Source organism: Heteronotia binoei, chromosome 21 (assembly GCF_032191835.1).
Source record: "Heteronotia binoei isolate CCM8104 ecotype False Entrance Well chromosome 21, APGP_CSIRO_Hbin_v1, whole genome shotgun sequence".
NCBI lineage: Eukaryota > Metazoa > Chordata > Lepidosauria > Squamata > Gekkonidae > Heteronotia > Heteronotia binoei.
This window is the reverse complement of record NC_083243.1, coordinates 50,465,230-50,490,702: the sequence shown is the minus strand read 5'-3', so window position 1 is coordinate 50,490,702 and position 25,473 is coordinate 50,465,230. Positions and strand designations below refer to the sequence as shown.

The 25,473-nt window shown below is 43.7% G+C and overlaps 2 protein-coding genes across 2 annotated transcripts in view; both read right to left on the bottom strand.

Annotated features, from left to right (window-relative positions):
* ISM2 (isthmin 2) overlaps positions 1-2,765 on the bottom strand; it is a 44,129-nt gene extending 41,364 nt beyond the window's left edge. The window contains exon 1 of the mRNA XM_060262997.1: positions 2,306-2,765. Within this exon, the coding sequence (XP_060118980.1) occupies positions 2,306-2,443 (138 nt within the window). The 5' untranslated portion in view covers positions 2,444-2,765. The remainder of the gene's footprint in view (positions 1-2,305) is intronic.
* Positions 2,766-10,138: 7,373 nt separating this feature from the next.
* SPTLC2 (serine palmitoyltransferase long chain base subunit 2) overlaps positions 10,139-25,473 on the bottom strand; it is a 119,028-nt gene continuing 103,693 nt past the window's right edge. The window contains exons 10-12 of the mRNA XM_060262996.1: positions 20,843-20,978; positions 20,014-20,143; positions 10,139-16,201 (exon numbers count right to left, since the gene is read on the bottom strand). Of these exons, the coding sequence (XP_060118979.1) occupies positions 16,082-16,201; positions 20,014-20,143; positions 20,843-20,978 (386 nt within the window). The 3' untranslated portion in view covers positions 10,139-16,081. The remainder of the gene's footprint in view (positions 16,202-20,013; positions 20,144-20,842; positions 20,979-25,473) is intronic.

Here is a 25,473-nt window from a genome sequence, read left to right as displayed (position 1 = left end):
GTACACCTGACATGTCATTGAGAGAAACATGACTCTTCATACATCATACGGCTACGTTCATCAGGGGACAGTGCAGCTCTCCTATTGAGTGTGTAGATTTAGTGGCAAATCTGGGCTTGCCCTGAGTAATGTGTGAAATGGTCCCACCTGTGACTGCTAAAGCCGCCAGAACAAATATTATGAAAACCATTCCTTGCTGGGTACAGTCTCTCTTCTGCTATCTTCAGTACAAGAAAAATGCACATTTGGCCAAATGTCAATTCCAATTAAAAAATGACTTATTCTCTCTCTCATTGCCTCATCTAACTAGATTATGGAACTCACAGTACAATCCTAAACAGAGTTACTCCAGTCTAAACCCACTGAAATTAATGGGTTTGTCTGGAGTAACCTTTCTTGGGTTTGCACAGTTACTGTCTTGCTATCTGCAAGCCCTAATACTATTTGCATAGCCAACCAAAACATCTATTGCTGTAAAATGGACTTTACATGCTTGACATCTGCTATCTTTGGGACCAGTACCCAAATTCCTTTTTGCTGCACTTGGGACTTTGTTGCATCATTATTCTCAAACAGCTGCACTTTTGTTTTAAAGTGCCCAGGATCAAAGCTATACTTTTGTAACAAATAAAGTAGAAGACTAATCCAGCATGCCAATCCACATTTTGTTCCCAGGAGGCAAACCACCAAGTCATGGGACAAGTACACACACTAAAAATATCCCATATTTTTTCACCCTTTCCAACTAGTCTACCTCTTGCTCCTAGTTAGTGCTAATCTTTGCCATAACTCTGCATCAAAAGAGAGAGGACCACCGCTCTTTAATCACTGTCAGTATGTCGTGGGGGGTAGTTAAAAAGTGCAGATTTAAACCACTTGAATACAGATCAGGATCAAGTCCAGTGGCACCTTTAAGACCCACAAAGTTTTGTACACAAAAGCTTATACCCAGAATAAATCTTTGTTGGTCCTAAAGGTGCCACTGGACTAAAACTTTGTTCTGCTTCTTCAGGCCAACAACAGTGTTCCCTCTACGTTGAGTCAGTGCGAGCTAGCTCAGTTTTTTAGCCTCCCCAAGGCTGGCCCTCCCGCTAGGCAAACTAGGTGGCTACCTAGGGCGCCAGGAGGGTGGGGCCAAAAAACTGTGCTCCCCACCCCCCTCCCGGAGCCCCAGGAAAGCACCTGGTTTGCCTTTCGCCCCCCGCCCCTCCATTCCCACCCCCACGCCTCCTCCTCCCTCCCGACCCTTTCCCACCCCGGAACTTGCTCCAGCGCCGCGTTCCGGCTCTCTAAAGCCCCCCTCCCCGGCCGAACACTCCAGTCAAGGTAAAAACGCCGCCGAGGGGCCGGGCTGCGCTCACCGTCCGTCCCTCAGGAACAGCGTCCTGAAAGGGCGACCCCCGCTGACTCCTTCCCATCCAGGAAGTGGGGAGGGGAGGAGTCAGCTATAGCGGGGGTCGCCCTTTCAGGACGCCGTTCCTGAGGGACGGACGGTGAGCGCAGCCCGGCCCCGCGGCGCGGTTTTCACCGCGACTGGAGTGTTCGGCCGGAGGGGGGCTTTAGAGAGCCGGAACGCGGCGCTGCAGCCGGTTCCGGCGTTGAAATTGACACGCCGGGGAGGGAAAGGGTCCGAAGGAGGGGGGGAGGCGGCGGGTGGCGCGGAGCCACGGCGGGGGTGGAGGCGCGGGGGCTCTTGGGGGGCGCCAGGCAGCGAGTCTGCCTAGGGCGCCATGGGGCGTCGGGCCGCCCCTGCCTCCAGCTCACACATTTTTTCTTAGCTCAGGAAAACTGGCCCCAGACCAAACTGATTTATGCAGCAGCTCACAACTCTAGTAACAGTAGCTCACAAAGTAGAATGTTTGCTCACAGGACTCCACAGCTTAGAGGGAGCATTTCCAACATGGCTCCCCACCTGAATCTACAGACTGGGCTGTGGCTCACCTTTCTTGTGAGAACGTACTTTTAGGAACCATCATTTTAAAGGTGCTACCTGAACTATTCTGAATGTATCTACTTCATGTATACCCAGCCCGTCTCCCCAACGGGCATTGAAAGGATCTTACATCATTCTCCTCTGTTCCATTCTAGCCTTACAACAACCCTGTGAGGGAGGTTAGGCTGAAAATGCATGACTGACCCAAGGTCAGGGTGGCGATTCACAGCAGGGTCTCCCACTTCAGCCGGGACATTAAAGCGGCTCTTGGAGAAACCTGGGAATCCACTCACCTTCCCCCTCCTTCTTCCACCCTCTAAGTAGCCTAGTCCCTTATCAAGCATTAGCTCAAGTCGAGCCAGTTCCACTCACCTCCACCAGTTTGTAGTTCCTCTCCTTCGGGCTGTTGCTGCGTTGCTTCCTCAAGGGCAGCCCCCTCACGGCAGCCAGGCAGGCGGTCAAGCACACCACGCTCAGCATCAGCACAACTTTGCCTCCGACCTGAGACATCTCTTCCTCCCGCTTCTCGGCCGCACCTCCTTGCGCGCGCGCACACGCACCAGGCAGGCGACGCGCGCTAAGCCAACCTCGCCGCCAGTGTGGCAAAAATCAGCCCCTTAAGAAGGAAGGGGAGGGGGGAAGAGCACAGAGGAGGGCTGCCGCAATCCTCTTTGCCGCCTTCTGCTCCGAGCTGGTGCCTTCGGAGAGGGTTCAGAGCAGCTCAGCGAGGGCGTGCGCGCCCGAGAGTCCAGAGGGGGTGGGGGGAGGAATCCCTCTCTTGCCGCTCTGAGCTCTTTTGCAGTTTGCCCACCACGCCTTGGGCTGCCAGTCCTCGCTGGCTCTGCTGCGCCGGCCGCCGATGTCGAAAGGTAACTCTGAGGGGAGAAAGAGTTACAGGGATGGCATGACAGAGGGGGTGGGGGAAGGCTGCTCCCATCCACGCTCGCCCTTTGGATAATGCTTTCAGCTGAGGGATTTCTCTTTCTCCCGCGCTTGAATTAGCACTCGCGCCGTCCAGTTACAACGCAGCCCTCCGGCGCGCCGATGCCGCGAGCAGCTCCTTCTCCTTCTCGCGGTAAAAAAGCTTCTCCCTGCGGCGCCCTGCTCGCTCTCCTATCCGGCGGCTCCATGCACCCGGGAGCCAGTCGCCCCGTCCGCAGCCCCCAACGAGAGGCTGCTGTGGTCGCCGAAGCAAAACTTTCCCCCTTCCCGTGCCCACCCTTCTTGGCACCGCTTGGGCTCCGCCAGACGCCGCTCCGCCCGCAGCATGTCCCAGGTTACCTCGGCTGCGGCTGCTGCAAACATCCCGCCGCTGCTCTCCGGCCGGGCTCCCGTTTGGCTCGCATTTTGCGCGGGGAGGGAGGGGTCTGGCTTGCCGCCCTCCGAGGCGGACGGACCACTCTTTGTTCTGCAAACTCTGGGCTCTTGCAAAGGGAGCCCCTGAAAAGCGTCGCTGCACGGGCGCTGCTGGGCTGCCTCCTGGCGACAACGAGCCCGCCTGCTGGAGCGCTGCTGCCGCTCGTGCCGTTGTGCTCAAGCCTCTTCCTGGCCCGCTTGCCGCCTCTTCTCCAGCGGCCTCCTCCTCCTGGCTGCCAGGAGCCCGGGTCTGGCTGGCTCCTCGGCTTCTAGCAGCGGACTCTCAGCGGCCGGCCTGCCTGCCTCTGGAGCTCTCGCTCTCCCTCCAGTGGATCTTCTTCTTCCTTCAACCCGCAGCGTCTCTGACGTGGGCGCTGGAGGCGCGATGCCTACCAGGCCCAGTGTCAGCTTTGACTGACCGCAGCCGACGCCACGTGAGTGAGGGGATGAGAGGATCAAGCCACTGGGCAGGGGGAAGAGCTCCGAAAGTCCAGGGAGGCATCCAGGAAACGGGCGGGTGGGAAGAGTTTATTAATGAAATCGTTACTTTAAAAAAAAAAAAAAAGCAAGTGCTTCAGTCTGATAGAAGAAACTCGTGCGAGGGAACGACTGGAAACTTGCCAGTGGAGCGAATTAAAAGCACGCGGGCTGCAGCTCGAGAGCCCTGCGATTGTGTCGCGAGGAGGAACGTCATTTTAGGCAGAACGCTTCAGAGGATTAAACGTTTAACGTCGTCAGCAAAGGAACTACTTCATATTTTGCGATTCCCGCAAGGGAGTTATACCATTCAGACGCCCAGCACCAGATCCAAACCCTCCTGGTTCCAGAGCCTTGGTTGCTATATCCTGATGTTAGTTCACGCTGGAATAAGGGTTGTTAGTCCTAGATCCACTGCACTTCTGGGTTGTTGTTTTCCTTGGCAACAACCCCCCCTATATTATTTCGTGCCTTTCAGGAACAGGTCACAGTGATGATACTCATAGCGGTAGCAGGTCACTTCAGGGCCTTGGGGCATCTGGAGAGTTGATGACCCAAGAGCCCGTTTTTCCCACCTAAACGTTAATACTGTGAAATATCAGGTCAGGGCAGCAAGAGGAAATTGGCGGGGCTTGCATAACAGAGGGGCAGCAGAATGAAAATAATGCAGTGTGTCCATCCCAACTAATGCCACCTGGTTATATGGTCCTTCACCAACCCTACACAGGTGGCCAGGGAGTAGGTGTGGGAGCCAGTGTGGTGGAAGTGGTTAGGAGAGACAGACTGTACAGATAAGTAGATTTGATTTCCCATTCCCCCTCCACATTAAGCCTACTGGGTGACCTTGGACCAGTCACAATTTTTGCAGAACTCTCAGCTCACACATCTCACAAGCTGCCTGTTGCGGAGAGAGGCAAGGAATGTGATTGTAAGCTGCTCTGATTCCTTAAGATAGAGAAAAGCAAGATGTAGAAACCTACTCTTCTGTTTTCCTCCATAAGTCCTTTAACTTCCACAGACCTCCAGTGTCTGTATGTTCTTTACATTGGGATTAGGATAGATGCTGCTTGTTTCCTGGCTGAAGAGTTCCCGGCTGTGTGTTCTCTGAGTTGGTAGTGGTGGTCAGATTTGGTGCTGGAGACACCTGAGTGATTGTGGGTTATTTCATCATTTACGCTGAGGAGAGCCTGCTGGGGCTGGTACAGGACGTCATAGCTTCTTTCACTGCTTTGGGCCTCTCTCAACTCTTTCAGCCCAGTGCATGAAAGACAGTGCAGTGCAGTCACACTAGGTCTTTTTGCAGAAAGCCTTTAAGGGAAAGTTTGCCCTAGGATCTTTTTGCAGAGAGCCTTTGAGAGATTTCAGGGTTGGAGATACAGCCTGAAGCATGGTCCAACCACTAATCTACTCAAAGCAAAGATGAAAGTGGACCCAGCAGCCTACTGGAAGGGAGGTCCAGTTAAAATGGTCTGCCCATGGAGGCTCATGGATCCTATTGTATTCCAGGATGCTCAGGATTCCATTAAATGCTCTTTTGAGGCTGCAGTGGGGCCATGTAATGTGAAGCTCCTTGAAGCTGTAAACAAGGTTGCCCCTTTTTGACCTCTGCCACCTTCAGGTTGGAATCTGGCCTCCTGGTTTACCGTAGAGCTGGGTAGTGGTGGATTGGGTCTAAAAATACTGGTTGCCAGGAGACAAAGGGAGCCCACCCACAACTATAAGGCTATCATTTAATTTTTATAAGAAATAAATTTTTTTTTAAAAAAATATGTAAGTGGGGAAAAGGTCCAATTAAAACTGCGAAATAAATGTGTATTTACATTTACTATTTACTGCATACTGCCAGTAAAATGTACAATATATGTACATTGTAACTACATATATGTTGAAGAGCCCCATGGCGCAGAGTGGTAAAGCTGCGGTACTGCAGTCAAACTCTCTGATCACGACCTGAGTTCAATCCCAGTGGAAGCTGGGTTCAGGTAGCTGGCTCCAGGTTGACTCAGCCTTCCATCCTTCCGAGGTCAGTAAAATGAGGACACAGCTTGCTGGGGGTAAAGTATAGATGACTGGGGAAGGCAATGGCAAACCACCCTGTAAAAAGTCTGCCACAAAAACATCGTGATGTGACGTCACCCCAAAGTCAGAAATGACTGGTGCTTGCACCTTTGCCTTTATATATATTGTTAGTTACAGTGTACATATATTGTACATTTTACTGGCAGTATGCAGTAGATATTAAATGTAAATACAGATTGCATTTTCTCCAGGGGAGCTGATCTCTGCCAGCTGGAGATAAGTTGTAAAAGCGGAGAGATCCCCAGGCCTCATCTGAAGGCTGGCAACCCAAAATACAATGTAAATTTTAGTTGCATTACAGTAGTAATATTGGAACTTCTATTAATTTTTCAAGCTACTAAAAGGATATTAATATTTTTAACATATTGTCTAATGTTTAAGGGGCCCCACTTTATCAGGGGCCCACTTGCCATCAGGAAAGGTGACACCCTGGCCAGTCCGCCACTGGAGCTGGGTGAAGAAGGCTGGGAGATATCTAGAACAATACTGGCAGAAAACTCATACTGAATCTTATAGGTTTAAATGCTGTAGATTGAGCCCACCTATGGAACACCCATGAAGCCGTGATGACAGCAGCAAAGCAATGTTACTGCTCTGCTACAGTTTCATCATCTAGTTCACACCCAACCAAGTAGCTCAAGGTGGCTCAGCATCTGCTGCCTCCTAAATATGAGCCTTTATATCTCAGGAACATTCATTTAGTTGTGATACTTTACACAATTTTGCTGATAAAATATTGAGAATTCATTAAGTCAGTTTCTCTAGCAGAAGTCAGCACTGCCTCCTACAAAACAGGTGTGAAGTGAATGTACATGAAGCAGTATGGTAGTTAGAATGCCAGCCTAAGACTGGGGAAACCGAGTCAGAACTTCATTTAGTCATGAAATTCATTAGTTATCTTGGATCTGTTACATATACTTTCTCTGCTTAACCTGCATCAAAAATCATGGAGTTGGAAGGGGCCATATAGACCATCTAGTCCAGGTGTGGCCAAACTGTGACTCAGGAGCCACATGTAGCTCTTTCACACATATTGTGTGGCTCTCGAAGCTCCCACCACTCAACTTGGAGAAGGCATTTCTCTCCTTAAATCACTTCTTTGAGCCAAGCCATCTGGTGGCTTGGAGAATGCATTTAAGAAGAGAAGAGATTGGATTTATACCATGCTCTTTGCTAGCTAAAGGAATCTTAGAGCAGTTTACAATCTCCTTTCCCTTCCCCTCCCCACAACAGACACCCTGTGCGGTAGATGGGGCTGAGAGAGCTCTCCCAGAACTGCTCTTGAGCAGAACAGCCCTGAGAGAACTTGTGGTTGACCTAAGATCACATCAGCAGGTACGTGCGGAGGAGTGAGGAATCAAACCTGGTTTCCCAGATAAGAGTCTGCACACTTAACCACAACACCAAATTGCTTTCTTTCCACCTCTCCCCTCTATTTACTTTCTTTTCAACTTTCTTACCACCCTTCCTTCCTGTCTTTCAGCTCTCAAACATCAGACATTCATGTCTTCCGGCTCTCAGACATCTGATGTTTATTCTATGTGGCTCTTATGTTAAGCAAGTTTACTACCCCTGGTCTAGTCCAACCCCCTGCTCAGTGCTGGATCAGCCTGAAGCAGCTCTGATGAGTGTTCGTCCAGTCACTGCTTGAAGACTGTTTGATATGATTGTTAATTTATTGTACTGCTATTCCTTGACTTAGGAATATTTTGTTTAAAAGTGTATAATTTTATATATAGTCATACAACCCCCTGCTTAATGCAGAATCAGGATTTGTCCAGCTGCTGCTCAAAGACTACCAGTGAAGGGGAGCTCACCACCTTCCTAGGCAGCTGATTCCACTGTTGAACTACTCTTACTAACCACCCCTCCCCCCATATCCAACTGGTAAACCCATTATTATGAGCCCTATACTCTTCTGCCAACAGGAACAACTTTTTGCCCTCCTAAGTGATGACCTTTCAAATGCAAAAGAGCAATCATGTCCCCGCTCAGCCTTCTCTTCTCCAGACAAGTCCTTCAGCCTTTCCCCATAGGGCTTGATTTCTAGGTCCCTGATCATCTTCGTTGGCCCCCCTCTGTACTCTGTTATGTCCACATCTTTTAAAAAGTACTGCACAAGTACTCCAGGAGCAGCCTGACCAATGCAGTGTACAGCAGGCTATGACATCTTGCAATTTGGATGTTATGCCTCTGTTGATACACCCCAAGATCATGTTAGCTTTTTTTGCCACTGCATCACACTGACAGCTAATATTTAGCTTACAATCCATTTGTACCCTAAGATCTTGTTCACATACATTGCTACCCATTAGTGTATATCCAGTATGTGTGCTTTTCATTTTTGTTACCAGATGTAGAACTCTGCACTTACCCTTCTTGAATTCCATTTTGTTTACATCTGCCACTTTTCCAGTGCGTTCAGATCTTGTTGAATCCTGTATCTTCTGGGGTGTTTGCTACTCCTCCCAATTTGGTGTCATCTGCAATTTAAAAGCAGTCCCCCCACCCCCTTATTCAGATCAGTTTTAAAAATGTTGAAAAGTACTGGCCCCAGAAGCAAGCCCTGTGGCACCCCACTGGACATTTCCCTCCAGTGAGACTTTGAGTGCAGTTCTCCAACCATTTCCCTATCCATCTAACTATCCTAGAGTCTAGTTCGCAATCTTCCCATTTACCCATCAGAACATTATGGAGAACTCTGTAAAAAGCTTTACTGAAAGCTAGATAAAAATGCTGTGTTCCCATCACTCAGTCAAAGATCGAAGCAAGGTTGGTTTAGCACAGGAGTGGCCAAACTTGCTTAATGTTAGAGCCACATAGAATAAATGACAGATGTTTGAGACAAGACAGGAAGATAAATAAGTGGAAATAAAGTAACTTTAAATGAATTCTCCAAGCTGCAAGCTAGCTTGGTGTGAAGTGATTCAAAGAAAAAAATGCTTTCTCCAAGCCAGCCAATGGGGACGTCAAAAGCCACACTATATGTGTGAAAGAGCCACAGTGACAACTAAGTCGCAGTTTGGCCACCCCTGGTTTAGCAGATCCTTTTGGGGAAACCCATGCCGACTTCCCCCCAGATCACCAAGGTGTCCTTCAGATGCTTGCAGATTGTCACTTTTAAAATGTGCTCCAATATCTTCCTTGAGACAGAGATAAAACTGACTGGCCTGCAGTTTCCTGGGTTATCCTTCCTCCCTTTTTTTGAAGATTGGGATTAAGTTCACCTTCCTCCAGTCTTGTGGCACATTTCCCATATTCCAGGAGGTCTTGGAGATGATTAACAAAGGCTCAGCAAGAAAGTTCTTTGAGCACCCTCAGCTGCACACTGTCTAGCCCAGGGGATTTGCACTCATCCAGTGCTTCATAGGATTGGTGGAAGGGGAGACCAGAGAATCATAATGCTGCCTCAGGCTTCTCGGAGGAAACGTAGGATAAAAATTTGAGGCACGTATGGGAACAATGGGCTAGAATTGTATAGGCTTAATGTAAGTGCAACAACCCCCTCATAACTTTAGTTTAACATGGCTGCTTCATATATCACAGCTGAGAATCACTACTACGAAGTACAATTTTACATGGAAATACTCAAAGAGGTCTTCATTTTGTGGCAGTTCTGTGAGATTATGGTTACATAGCTAAGGCAGAACTAAAGCTAATCTAGAAAGATAGAGGTGATCTCGGAAGCTGACTCTAGAGGGCAAGGACCAGCTTGTTCTATATGAAAAGCCAAGGAGTATTTATAGATCAAGCTCTGTTATTTGAGCATTAGATTGGAGTTGCAGGGCAAAAGTGCTTTAAGTACTGGCTGATCCTGAATGGCTTGTTACATGAGCCACTTATGATCTTCAGGTCAGTTTCCCCTTGGAATTCCTTCACCAGACTCGTGATTCTTCCTGTAGTTGTACCTACACTGTGGAACAGCCTACCAAAGGACTTCAGAAGGGTGGCTTCTCTTCAGACAGGCATTCAGGAAATGATGCAAGGCAGTATTGTTTGCCAGAGGCTCTGGTAGTAGCTTAAATTATATACTTCTTGCAAAGGAGGAATTTTTCGTGCTTCTATTTATTGCAAGCAAACTTCAAACCAAACCGGGGAAAGGTGAGACAATAAGTGTATGAAATTATTTGCTCAATTGGTGTTCCCCCCTCTTTTCCTGTAGAAATTAGGCCCTTTCATCCCTCAAGTATGACTTTAATACATACCACTTCCTCCAACACTGCTATTAACATAATTCAAGAAAGCTGCCTATACCTTCTTCCAGGGCACATGATAAAAAAAAATTCACACAGGTTTTACTTGGAAGTCTTTTATTAAGCAGAACATAATTAGATTTCTTTTTGTCAAGCAGTCTCTCTTAGCTTAATGTGCATTGTTACTTTCTCAAAAGCCAGTGGAGTACCTGCTTTTCTCTCTCCACGTGACACCCAACTTTGTGTTAATTGCTGAAGGAGTAAAAAAGTTGTAATTCTGGAAGAAAACATTTTGGGGAGGTAATTAAAAATTTCATTTAAAATGTTTAGTATCTACAAAAGTCTAGGATATATGTACATTGTTAGCAACACAGAGGCATCAGAGCACAGTGACATTTAAGACAAGTTGCAACTTATAGAGCAAGTCTGCACAAGTAATATAAAATATATGGGCCACCATTAGCTTCAGGGTTGACAGCCTAAAGCCTCAGGCTCCATACATTTGATCTCTTTATCTGGTTTTTCTTCCTAAAACATCCCCCCCCCCCCCTGCAATTGTGCATAAATGCAGTAGAGATGGTTCTAGTTAAGGGGATGGCTGAAAATACTGGCCACAGCAGGCATGATTTGGCAAATGGCATTAGACAAGGCTTGCTTATTTCAGTGCATTGTTCTTGGACTGTGTTTTGGTAAACTGTGTCACCTGTTGGCATACCCCAGCTGCCTAGAAATATCCACCTACAGATGAGTAGGTAATATGCTAGCTGCCATAGCTACCTGCATAAATTTTTTATTTTCCATCAGATCCTTATTCTTCTATGAGTTGTTGAACATACCAACTAGGAATGGATCTTAAGTCTCAAAAAGAAGAACAAATCTAAGATTTCCATAGCATTACATCAAGAGGGTCAAAGTTCACATGAAAAGCACTCAGGGTGACCAGCCAGAATATAAGTTAGCAAGCTAAGGTCCAGTTCTCGCATATATTACATCACGGTGAATTCAGCCCAAGATAGTATTCATCATGTTAATCTAATCAGGTACAAACTATTTTTCATCCTCAAGAGATATTTCTGCCACTTGGACAGAAACTTGAGAACAAACTCCTTGATCAGACATATATTCAACTATCATCTGGTACATTTTTGTAATATTCACCATGAGAGAGGGTGTGTGTAAAGTCTACATGCTTCAAAAGTTTGTGGGGAAAGGGCAGGGAGAGAACTTTCAAGCCTTGAAGACCTGCATGACGACTAGCTGTCATCCTTCATTTTAAGCTTGATAGATCTGCCTCTACCAACCATATGAACAGACCCAATTAGCACAGAATGTTACAGCTCACAATACTTGCAAAAACTTTCTATTCTATTGGATGAGTTTAACTCATGCCAAGAACAACAATTTAAGGCTTTTAAAGTAGTGTTCTTATCTACTTTTCAGGAGATAAACAGCGTAATATCCCTGCCACACACACCCTCAACACACACATGCACCATCACACAGAACGTTTGGACCAATTCTTCTTGTACTTTTTGTACTCTAGTATGCATGCCATACCAAATGTGAAATTTGCACATTTCTCAGTATTTGTGGCTTTAAAATATATCAGCAAAGTTGAGCCTTAGACGTACATGTATTTTAAAGAAACAGGCACTGAAAAGTCTGTATATATCTAAAAATACTAAGGTTGTATTACATGTATTCTGGACTCCATACCAGAGTATAAGGAGACAACTGAAAACGGGATCTTAAACAAAGTACACATGCCTAAAATGAGGAATCTGTTTGGATGATGGTCCCACGTATTTCAAGCTCTGGTTCTAGAGCATCTACCATGTTTCTTGAGAAGAGTTCGATAGCAGCATAAAGCACAGGACTTTGGCCTATGTTCAGCATGGAAGTATGCTTATGGACACTGGTAATTGCCCAGCTTCTAAAGATATAGAACTTGGTTGAGGGAAAGGGGTCTGCTATGTATCAATCTATTATCTTTGGATTAGTATGCTCCATTTGGGCCTTCCTGGCCATTGCATTTGTCCTGGAGTGTGAGGGAGAGAAAAGATTACCTAACTTCCAAAATGGTTTAGAGCCTTCATACAAGTTCACAAAGCAAATATTGTTTCCTAGCTCTCCCTGGCTTTTTTATCGATGCATGTATTTCAGTTGATACTAACGTTTTAGAAACCTGGTTTAGGTAGAGTTCATAGAAGCAACCCCAGTTACTCCAAAAACAGCAATTTACACTTTGATGCAAATCAAGGGCAAAGACAGTAACAAAAGGGCTGTCCTCTTGTAGTATCAGATGTGCTTAGAAATGCTAGTCTTTTGGAATATTCATTTTATTGGGATTAACACAGTACTGTTTTCATCCCAATAGAGCAGATCACGTTTACCACTGATAAAAATATTACTTGGGTTTGTTTTTTTTTTGCTCTTCTCAATGATAGATCATACAGGCATAATGCAGAGCCCTTTCAAAACACAGGGTAGTAGGCTTTTTTCATGCCTGGAAGCCACCCTTTTCTACATTATATTATGTTGATAACTTGAGAACCACCGCAACTCTCTCAAATCAATTTTTAAAAACTTATTCTGAAATGAAATACTCTTGAAATATGAGGTGGGGGGAGAAGAGAACTAATGCTATAGAGGCGACTTGCAGATCTTGGACCAAATATTTATATCCTGTGGTGTATCATACTAAATACTTTTTGATATACATACTAACCCCCTCCCTGCACACCAAATATATACTTGATTGTAAACCAATCTTTCAGTTGCAGATAGATCATGGTACAAGCAGGGGGAGGGGATTTCCACCAATCCCTATTTCATACCCCCACATATTACACTCATGCCATTTTTGAACAATCTGTGAATACAGGTTATGGTCCTTTGGATCCAAGCCACTATGTCCTTCCTCCCAAATGAAGCGGGAGGGGGTAGTGGAATTCTTGCAGTCTCAATTGTTACCATTTCTTTCCTGCTTCTCATCCTCCAAGAGCCACCTCCTGTAACACATAAAACATTTGTTGTGCAGTACTAGGCCATATGATGGGCTGACAACACCCTGGGAATAACAGGGATTGTTCATTTGACTTTCTCTGAACAGGACTGTGTAGTTTGTATTTTTTTTTTAAAAAAAATGGGACCAGAATTCTCAAAACATACCACCTGTCATCATCCATCAAGCTATATTTTCCTATTCTTTCAGCTATTGCTGTAGTACTTCTAAAAATAAAAATGCAATCAGTGAAAACCATGTTCAAGAATAGCCTGAAATTGCTACTCAATTTCATATAAAGTCCATATAAATGCCAACCACTTATAAGGCATGTCTTTACGACTATATCTTGAATAGTTAACTTGACTGTGTGTGTGCATGTGCAAAAAAAATCTGCACAGCTCTAGTACTAGGACAACACAGAGCATGAATTTTAATTTTTGGTGAGAACTTTTTAGCCCTTAATTTCCAGTCTTGACCAAACTGTAAACGATAAGTCAGTCAAGCCTAACCACTTTAATTCACTTCAAGGGAAGAATTTTGAGAATACATACTTCTTACATTTGAGTCCTATTTAGAGGCTGGCCCAAGTCAGGGGAATGTTATGGTTTTACAAGAAACATTGGCATCTGTGTAATTTACTTCCATACTTTAGGTCTGCAGAAAATACCACTGTAAGTCTTAAATGTTTCTTGCAATAGCTATAGCACGTAGCACTGTTCTTAAGCAGTCTGAGGACAGAGGAAAGCAGTGTTGTATTTAATTCTGGTCAGTAAAACTGGGCGAAAAGGAATGGTCAGTGTTTGATCTGGCATGAACACAGATTTGGAATGGTGGTAGGTCCTCAAAAACAGTGCTGCTAAAATTTAATGGACAGACAGCAAATTACAGGGAGGCTAATTCTAGTAATATATCTCAAGTTATTCAAAGAATACCCAGAATTCAGGTGGAATGAGAACTTAAATGCCATTTTTAGTGCTTCCACCTCCTATATTTGGGTTCTACATGTTTACAGGTGGGATGGCTCAGTAAAAACAGCATGAAAGACCCAGCCTCCATCACCCTGTTAATTTTCAAGGTATCTAGCATATTTGGCCCCTCCAGTTGGATGAACTGTGCTAGCTGATAATTATGTATCAAGCAGCATTAGCCACTGCAATCCATCCCTCAGCCTAGTATCAGTATTTTCTGAATCCTGATTCACCCCTCAGGAATTCCTATGCTGACCTAGCTGAAGTTCTTGCTAAACAAAAATGGAAAACAGACTAATAATCTTGAGGCAGAGGTTTTTTAAGCAGTCTAATGCATCTTGAGCTAGTCAGATGTACTCCTTTGAGAGAATTCAGACAGAACTAAAGTGAGGTTTCTCGTAATGCACGTGTAAAATAATATACTGCACCTTGTCCAATCAACACATTGTATATAATTTGCATGCATATACATGTATATTATTTGGATGTATATGCAAGTAAAGATAATATAACCATTATAAACTGAATACACTGGAAGACATCCATCGCCATTTTTTGAATACCTGTAATTGCTACTTTTTTCTATATCAATTAATTCTCACTTTAATTTGCTATTGAGAATCAAATTCTCCAGGGGGATAATTTTCTAAAAACCGACTCTTGCCCATCTTTTTGCTTTCATGCCTGGATTTTTTTAAAGTGGAAAAGATGAAAGAAAAAAGCAAAGGCTGAGGGATGGGTTGCAGTGGCTAATGCTGCTCGATACATAATTATCTTCTTAACAGATTTTTTTCGGGATCCCAGTAGAGACAGACTGTGTCTGAATTACTACATTCTTACAACTGAGCCTAAATTTTGGAAGGCTGCCTCCACTTGCAACAGTCTTGAGATTCTTTGTGCAAGAACTTCTATCTGCCCCATTTTAAAGGCTGGAGTCCTGTTAACTGTGCTTGATGTGACTGCCACAAAAGCAAGCTGATAATATACTCCAGGGCAAATGCTAATCTGTGCCTAAAGACTGGAGCAGATTTAATTCATACTGCCTACTTCTGTGATCCAAGCAATAACAGGAAGGAACAGAGGAATGAAGCACCACTGTAGCACATAGTCAGGGCTCTTGGCACACTAGCTTAGTTTAGGGGGGGGGGAGAGAACCTGTCAGGAAATAACAGTGGAAACATTGCTACATGACAAGAAAAACAAGGCACCTAAAGAGTTCTAGGCAAATAAGTTCCTCCAGTGCAATCTAAAGATGTCATGATTTTCCTCTAAGTTTTGAAGACAACCACTAATCCAAAAAGCAAAATTCAAATCTGGAAAATGGAAGCAGGTGCATCCTGAAGTTGGAGTACTTCTGCAAATGCCCACAAGGGCCTATCCTGTTCAGAGATATGTTCTGCCACTTAGAGGAACATTTGGTACTCAGACTGAGACGAAGTGGCCAAGTCCTAAAAGGTCCCCAAGCTTGCTTCCTGAGGAACTGAACAACAGTCCCAGAAAATGGCAAACAAGCCACCATTTTACAGGAAATGAAAACAATGTGTACTAAGCTTTAAATCAAGCAACTGCAAAAAAGAATATACTTTGGTTAATTATTTCTTGTTAAATATATTTAAGTTAGCAGCCAATGATCTCCTCAGAAGTCCTGACTGAAAATGAAAGGTCTTGCACTTCCAAAGTGGTAAGATTTTGGGCATGAATCTGGAAATGTTGTGACAGAAGCATTGTAGCTTCTGAAGAAACACTCACAATGTCCACATCACAGCGTGATGGGCAACACAACCACTGCAGTGATGTCACTGTGACAAATAAATAAGGAAGCAGCATGTTAGAGCCATGCACTTTCCAATGGCAAGACCCTGAAGCAATAGGAATAAAAGCCAGATTTTTTTTTGCCACATACAAAACACAATTTAGAGCTCCTGTAGCTACTTCAGTTGTGCAAGTAAAAAGTCACTGTTTATATGCTAAAGCAGTAAGTGAGTGCTTGGTTCAAAAACCTTGGCCTCAGAACCATTCAAGAGTCTTATTACAGAGGAGCAAACTCCATAGGACACAGAGGGAGAACTCAGTCTTCTGTCTCTTCATATGTAGTCTCATCAAAAGGCCGATCAAGGAGGGGTACCAATCGGTGACGGGAATATTTTATTTGCAAGAGGTCTCCAACTTCATCTAATTCCTTTAAAGCCTGAAAAATAGCAAATGTTAAAGGTTAAGGGCAGAAAACAGATCACACACCACCATTATACAAGGTAGCACCAGTGGTGCTGTGGACCAATGTGGAGCACTGGTTAGAATTTTGAACTAGGATATGGGAGACCCTGGTTGAAATCCCTACTATCCCATGGAGGCTTACTGGGTGACCTTGGGCTAGCTGCACACTCAGCCTCATCCACCTGACAGGTAGATGATAAAATGGTGAAGATAAAATGGGGAAAGAACAATTGGAACCTTCTTGGTTCCCTGATGGGTAGGAATTCATGGTATAAACAAACTGAATAATTTCCATAGATTTCCCTCATCAAGCTGTGTGTCTCAGTCCCATAGAATATCCCGACCCTCAGGAGTAATTCTGGGATGTGTGCACACAGGGCAACTATGGTAGGAAAGGAAGGAACAAAAGTTTTGTTTTATGGGGAGAGCTCATGGTCTAGGGGATCCAACCCAAAGGGCAGGGAACTTAAGACCTGCAGAGGTTAATGTTTCCTGAAGTCCAAATTTTACTCCCTAGGGAGACAGCTGAGCCTTTCCCATAAGCATGTATGAAACTCCTCTCCATTTCAAAAGCACAATTAAAATATGATGAGGGAGCAACTGAAAGCAACAGCAGACTCATGGAACTAACTACCTTCCCGGTTCTTGGAGTTTCCACTTTTAAAAAAAATTCATGCATTTCGCAGTTATTTCCAGTAGATTAAAAGCTTTCAGAGATGTAGTTTATTTTATCTCATGCCAATCAGAATTACAGTTTAATCTCCAACTGCACACTATGTATTTATCCAGCAAGCAGGAAAAATGTACTGTCCATGCATGAGTATATAATTTGCAATTCCACACAAGAAAGTTGGGATCTAGCATCCCAAGAGACCTTAGCTTTTACTTTCAAGATGGCTTGGAAAAATAGTTTGAAAGCATGTGAGTTTGAGCAACTTCCAATAAAGTTCATGAAGCCAGCTGGAGAAAAGAGAGGTGGTGTGTGTGTGTGAGAGGGAGAGGTGTGAGCGTGTGTGTGTGGGAGAGAGAGACTGTTCCTTGCCTTTTTGCCTCTCCCATGCCTAACAGAAGCAGAATAAACTACATATAATGGCACAATTTTTCACATATAAGAACTCATTCTCAGTACAAAATTTATAGGTTAGTAGAGAGAACGTACAGTCCTGCTCATTGTTTATGCCTTGCCTCCCATTAGATCAATGGGTGGAATTTAAATGTCTTTGCTTCAACAGCATTTTGCTTGAGCCACATGGAGTAATACAGGTTGATTATTTTCCTTGCAACATGAATAATAAACTTTTCTTGTTCTCACCCTGACTCTTCTTTCCCCACAACCCTTCGATATACTGCTCACCCTTGCCCCTTCTCAGGAGTCAATATGTGGCAACTGTGAGGAATATCCTCCCCCAATCAGTAGCTCTTATCTCCTCAGTAATGTGGCCTTAATAACAGACAATGGAAAACAAATGAGCACCATATGCTTCAAAGTGAGGATACAGCTTGGAAGAGCAGAACCCCCATTTATGCAGGACTGGGGGGCAGGGGAGAGGAAAAATACAAGGATAGGAACTGCTAAGCACAGTTTAACAGTGAACACATTTTAGCAGAAGTTTAGCAACATATGGAAATCATTTGAGGTTGAATTTCTGTTGAAAAGAGTCCACTAACTATTATTCTTGAACTCAGATTTAGGATTTTATTAATTTAAAACAAAAAGGAGCATGTGACTCGCAAAGACTACAAAGGAAATGGCATAGCTGAACTCTGACTTCGGGAAAGTGTAATATATTATTCATCACTGTAAAGAAAGCACCAGCCCATAGGGATGCAGGTTACGAGGGCCTTTGCTCTGATCCAGGGCCAGAATATTTTCAGGCCAGGAAGTTTTACTTACATAAAACAGTTACACATTGTAACAGAGACCTGCTACCCATTGTGTGGGTTGATTTAATAAGAAAACATTACAAATAAAGTTTTTTCTCCCCAGAGAGAGACCTCCAAACTCAATGGGGGGCAGGGGTGGGAAATACAGCAGGGAGCAAGAAAATCAAGGTATTTTGGGGCAAACTCTGTAGAGCTTCACTTCTTCCCCATCAATTTAGTGGAATTCATCCACTAGCACATGTTTCACTTCTCATCACTTTTGATTATTTGGTAAAAGAAAAGCATTCTGATTCCTCCACATTCTAAACATGCGCAACTTCATCAATTCTGGGGTGGGAAAGGAAAGATGAATGCTCTAAGATGATTTTCTTCTAACCAAGTTATTTTGGTACTCTTACATTAACAGCAGGCAATGTTCCTGGCACTGCATATGTCCATGGCAAAGGAGAGTGGGCCTCAATTAGTGTCCTCATGCAGCATGGAACAGTTGACAGCTGGTTTGAAAGTCACTACTTGAAAAGAGCTGGGTGGGGTTTTTGTTTTGTTTTTTACACAGTCTCGTGGTACAGCAGAGATGGATGAATTGGCTCCAAGCCTTTTCAATTAAACAAATTTGCCAAAGCAATTTCTAGTATCTTGCCTTTCCTTCCCACCATGGTGCCCCTCTGCTCCTCAATGTCAGGATTCTCCAGAATAAGCAGCAAGAAGAGGGGAACTTAAACAGAATTGTTCTCCTTCCTTATATGCTTCAAGTAGGATTTAATCTAATGAATTAATTGTGGCATGAATTTTTGCAGATTAGAATCCACTTTACCAGATGCAACAATACTAGCTTTAGCCTATACACACTATGCCACAACATCTGCTATTCTTTGAAGAGTAACAGGAAAGTTGTAAACACTTTAAGAGGGATGTTCATTAGGGGTGTGTGCTCGATATAAACTGATCCACATAAATATCCAAAAAAACCTTATCCAAAAAACCTCCACGTTCCCTTCGGTCATCATCTAGGGGCCTCTTGCAGGTGCCTGGCCCCAGTATAGTTCAATTAGCTAGCACCAGGGGAAGAGCCTTCTCAGTTGCGACCCTTACAGTGGAATGCACTCTCAGATGACACCTATGCCCTGTCGGACTTGTTTCGTTTCTAATAAATAACATTTGAATTCACATTAATGTAGGTTTTCTTTTTAAAAAATATGAATATTTACTTAATATATGAATTTTCAGCAGCTGCTAACCATTATTGCAGCCTTTTGATAACATGCTAGAAAACTGGATTTCAAACACCCAAGCTCCATTATTTGCACAGTACCAAAATGCTACCATCCACAATCTGAAGGACCCTTGACTGTATTAAAGCTGAAACACTGACATGGAGGCTAGCAAGTTAAGCAAGCTCCTTCCCAAATGTGCTACTCAACCACTGTTAATCTACAGCAGGATAAAAAAAATCACAAGTGTTGTCTAGAATGGGTTCTTCATATAGCTCACTTTCTTCCAAGCAAGCTCACTATAAGCATGCTATTAAGGCCAATACCACTGATTTGGAGAATGCCAACTCTAGAACCTGATGGATGCAGTACAGAAATCTTAGCAACGTAAGAAGAGACTATCTCAGAACCAAGAACATTGTGCTTTGCCCACTTCACACAACAGTATTTACACAGCAGAGCAGCACTCTATTGTAATTGAAAGGAAAAGCAGAAGGTAGCATGATTAAGAAAAGATATACAAAATTTTTGTAGTGCCATGTCTATACAGAAGATCTTTTACATGTCTAGCTTCTATGCAGCTATTTCTATAACCAACCAACCCCGCCACCCTGCAAACCCCCCCCCCCCCACCTGAACTGACTTTTGTTTTCAGAGAAGGTAAAACAGACTGAAACTTAAAGGTACTTACAAAGTCAAGTATCTCTTTGGTATGAGCTGCTGATAAACAAATTCTGGCTCTGGATTCAATTATTGGTGTGGCAGGGAACCCCACAACAACAACAGCTATGTGCCTTTTCAACATCTCTCGCCCAAATGCTCTGCAAAAGAAGACAAGATTAATGAAGGTAACAAAAGATGGAGTAGCATTACCACTACCCACAAGGCCTACTCAGTTCCAATTCAAGAAGGCCTTTGGGAAAGAGTGCCTGGAAGGCCTCTTTTACTAGCCTCTACTACTTTGCCATGGCAGGAGAATGCCTGAACACAAAGACCTCTTTTGTTCAGTCCAAAGGTGGTCTAGTCCTAGAAAGGTTTTCACTGTATCAAGTTTTCACAAAGCTGAAAGATTATATTTGGCAGGGGCTGGTCTTTTAGCACGCTTCTTCTAAACAGATTTGTAACTCAAACTTGAAAGTCATTTTGAGAAAATACAGCAACTTCACAAGAATTTCACCCACTGCCTCTCCTAGTAGCCTGTTATCTAAGCAGATGGCTGGTGCTGTTCAGGAGTATTCCCGGCCAAGCATTCTGAGATTCCACACAGTTGAAAAGAAGTAAGGCAGGCTTTGGTACTGGGTAAACACATTTCAGCTGAGCATCAGTCTCAGCTTTCAATATAAGTGGGCTTTGCCTTTGTTGTTCTCTTACTGCATATACCTGCCTGTGAACATCCAGTTGCCTCCCCTACTATCTGATTTCCACTATCTGCACCCCTACTATCTGTTAGCATGAGAACTGTCTGCAATGGTCCCTATGTTGTCAAATGCTGAATGGATACTTCTCTATATATAACTTACCCAATTTTTGCAGGCATATACAGCATCAAGGGTATAATAGGAGAGTCTTCATTTCCATAGATGATGAAGCCCATTTGCTTAAGCCGCCTTCGGAAATACTTGGTGTTTTCAGACAGTTGCTGTATCCTCTGCTTGCCTGAAACATAAAAACAGGGGGAAAATGTAACTTCTTATTGTCCTCTGTTTTCATCATGTTTGGATACCTGCATTAACAGAATGAGAGAAAGTATTACAAAACATAAGAAACCCCTCAACATGCTCAACGTCGCCTTATTCTAATGGATTCACATTTTTCTTTCTGTGCTATTAAGAAAGCAGTAGAATTTGCCTGCAAGTCTTGGGCTGATAGCAAAATCACTGCACACCAGTTAAAACGTTCTACACTAGGAACCAAATGTAGATTAAAAGAGAAATTTAGTTAAGAAGCAAAGGAAGATTTCAGTTGGGAAGATCATGTCACCTTTAGCCAATAAGTTATCACACTTACAAATATGGTGGAAAAGGGAAAAAATGTCATGAGCAGTTGAATGCCATATATAGTTGAATTAATTTTCTAGGTTAAACTGGGCCAAGGCTATTGAGAAGCAATTGCATTCAAATAGCCTTAATCACAGCTGTGGGAAAGTATTTCCAAGTGCCAGAAACACTTGGCATGTTTAATATTAGTCTTTCAAAGATTAATTCATAATAGGCAAACAAACTCCCATGCCTGGGAAATTCCAGTTAGAAAACATGCCATAGTCTCTCCTGTATTGTACCCCTGCCTTGTTCACTCAGAAAATATCAGACTTTTCTATCATTAAATCAAATTAACAATCGCCCTACACTGGCTTCACTGTGCTAGATTTGCTTGAGGGGGGCTCAGATCCCAAGTCAGAACTGAGGTTTTCAGAACTTCTCATTTGCAGGATGAATTCAAAAATTATTCCTATGACAATGCTTTCCAAACTAAGCATCTGTTCTAAAACCACAGGTCTTCTCACCTGTTTATTTCCACAATCTGCGATTACATAATTGCACTGAACTTCCACCTGGATTGAATCGAGACCTAGGTTTCCTGTCTCATTACCGATGCTGATTTCTCCATGACTTACTATCACTCAACATGTTATACCTAATCCAATCACATCTTCTATTGTTATTTGCCTGCTAATGTTATTTGGCATCTAAAATCACTCCACTTTCCAGTATATAGGACAGATGGTCACACATTCTAGCTGTATCTGAAGAAATGAGCAGTGACTCACAAAAGTTCATATCCTATCATGAATTTTGTTAATCTTTACAGTGCTACTGATTCTTACTCTTTTCTACTGCTACAGGCAGACTAACACAGCTACCCATCTTGTTCAGTTCTGGTTAGCTCTGCTGGTGCTTGGACTTATAAACATCTGTTCTTTTATGTAACGGAATTAATTTGAGTAATGCTTCCTTACTGGTAAATACATCAACTTTATCACATAAAAATGATCAGAATTTTCAGAAGCGTTCACATTAAGAGACCATATCACTAAGATACTTTATATTCTGCTATCTGTACATAGAACTGATTTTTTTTATCCAATGGAAATACGAAAGGTAGATGTAGAATAAAATAAAATCAAACTCCTCCGTTTGGACAACTAGGGCACAATGAATATGTCACTTCATAAGGCTTGGATGAAGCACTTAAAATACTCTTCACTTTCCTTCTGTGATGACAGATTTGTATGTCACCATTAAGTAGAAACAGCACTCAAAATTGAAGCATCAGTTTTCCTGCCTGAGACACCTAACATCAAGGGCTATTGCCAATAGGGGGAAAAATTAACGCCTTAATAGCAACAGCTACAGTGAGGCCTGAGGGGGTCCAGGCCCCACCAATCAACCCCATGTAACCTTTCTGTCCCCACCTATCAGTCCCTCATTGCTCGCCGCTGCTGTGTTCAAGAGGCCTTAACCCCTTTCTTTCTCCTCCCCCCCTTACCATCCAGCCTAATAAAAAGTGCAGGGGAAGATGAAAGCTTATGCATATTTTTGTGATAATAAAGGGATAATGTGGCATTTGTTTTTTTGGTGTTCACAGGATATTTTGAGTGTTGACACTGAGAGCCTGGCCCCCTTAAACAAAAAATCCTGCCTGTGGCTCCACCAAATTTAAAATTCAGGCTACGGCCCTGAACAGACCTCCTGGGTTACTTTTGATTACACCATGATACACCATGATACACCATGATTACACCATGTAACAGGAAGTACCAGAGCAAGCCTTGGTCCCATAAATTAACTTCCACAGCTTTAGGGTTGCCAAGTCCAATTCAAGAAATATCTGGGGACTTTGGGGGTGGAGCCAGGAGACATCGGGGCGGAGCCAGGAACAAAGGTGTGACAAGCATAATTGAACTCCAAGGGAGTTCTGGCCATCACATTTAAAGGAACCGCATACCTTTTTAAATGTCTTACTTCCATAGGAAATAATGAAGGATAGGGGCACCTTCTTTTGGGGCTCATAGAATGGGACCCCCTGGTCCAATCATTTTGAAACTTGGGAGATACTTTGGGGAGAGTCACTAGATACTATACTGAAAATTTGGTGCCTCTACCTCAAAAAACAGCTCCCCCAGAGCCCCTGAAACCTCCAGATCAATTCCCCATTATACCCTATGAGAATCAATCTCCACATAGAGAATAATGCTCAGCAGATGTGTCCCCCCACCCCCCATTTCTGGCGACTCTGAAGGGGATGGGCCTTTCTAATCACGAGTTGCTGCCAACTTCTTCAAAGTAACACAGACACACCATGCCAAGAGGAAGCCTTTCAATCAGCGACTGAAGCCTCCGGAGGTAGAAATGCACATGGTCCTCCGGGAGCGGAGCTCCCCGCCCCCCCCCCGCTGGCCAGACTCCCAGAGGAGATGCCACCCGGCAGCTGGAGAGGATGCAAGGACTATGAGTCCCAGCATGCACCTCGGGAAGTGAGGCAGGACTGGAGCGAATAGCAGGCTGGTGGTGGGCGGGTCTTTGTAACCCGGAGGAAGGGAGAAGCCTGAAGCCAGGCAGGGGAAAAGACACGGCGCTGTTCCACCCCACCCCCCCACTCCCGCTTTCAGATTTTTAGAGACCAGGGGATTAGGCTGCTAATTCAGGGGTCCCCCGGCAGGGCGGGGGTTTTGGGAAGCCTACACAGCTTGTAGGATCTTTAATGTGAACTGGCCTTACAGGCATAAAATATGTATGCAAACAGGAGTACTCAGGTGGCCTGAGTGGAGAAGATTATTCCTTATATGAAGCAGGGGAAGGGGCATGGTGCCAAAGAAAGTGTGAAGTAGCTATTTGGCAGACATCTCTTATTGGCAGTTTCTCTATGGGCAAACATATCTACAGTATTTGAATCCAAGCACCAGTGGTCCATCTTGTCCACTATCTTCTTTCACACAGTGGCCAACATTGCTCTGGAGGGTCAAGAAACAGGGCACAGAGGCCTCGGCCTTCCTCTGATGTTGCCGTGTAGCACTGGGTTTCAGTGCCAGGAGGCAACATGCCATAATTTAATAGATACTGTTAGTGATTTCAAGATGCCTCTATCTTGAGAGCACAAAACAGTCCAATAGATTACAGAAATCAGGTCTGATGCTGCTGCACCAAGAAGCTGATGCCTACAGGAAATGTCAGACAACAGGCCAACTGAAACATATTAAGGTAACTTTCCTGTATGCCTTAAGAGGAGGGTGGGAGATAGCAAGGGAAATCTCAATCACGATGCACATTCTATGATCCAAAAAACAAGGGGGTTTTCTTGTAGGTTACTGGGTTTCCCATCCCTCAATTTCCAAAATAAATTTGGGTGGGAAAGAAAAAAAAATCCAGATTGTTAACATGAACCAAACATACTAGAGGCTTTCACAAAACATGACAGAGAGTTACTGATCACATCATTCCTCCATTTTTTGCATAAGGCCTATACAAACTGACAACTAATATACTTCATTACCTTTTTTAAATTAATACTTCTATTTTAAATAAGAATGCTTGTTTTATCAAGGCCTTCTCTTTTAACATTATTGCAGCAGTTCTCTTGTTAAACCATTCTGCATTTGTAAGCTCTTTTATTTTAAATAAGATGACCTCTGACAGAAATATTTTGTTGGTCCAGGAACCTTATAGTTTTCAGCTTAAGTTTTGATGCCTCCTGTTTCATTTAAATATTATTTTCCAACATAAGGAAATAAGAATTCAGCTGCTCTAAAATTACACGGTTATTCAAAAACTATGCACATACACACACACTTTTCAATGGGACAGATAAGCATAAATTCTGTGTGTTGCAGAAGCAAAATGACATTTGATTGCAAACAGTAATAATGGGTAGCCATGGGGGGGGGAAACAGTGCTTCCATTTATTGGTCAGCTTCAAGTTGACAAAGACTGAACAATGGAGAAATTTTAGATGATGCCTGGTGATTTACTATTGCGAGCACTTCAGGTATTGTTCTGCAGGTAGGTCCACTTAGGACCAAACTATATGCTACATCGGGGATCTGCAATCAAATCTCCCAACTTGTATTTAATCTTCTCCCAATGAAGACTAGAGAAAGCAATAAACTATTTTCTCTTTGTTATAGGAGCTTATAACAATGTTTGTGCTACATGGA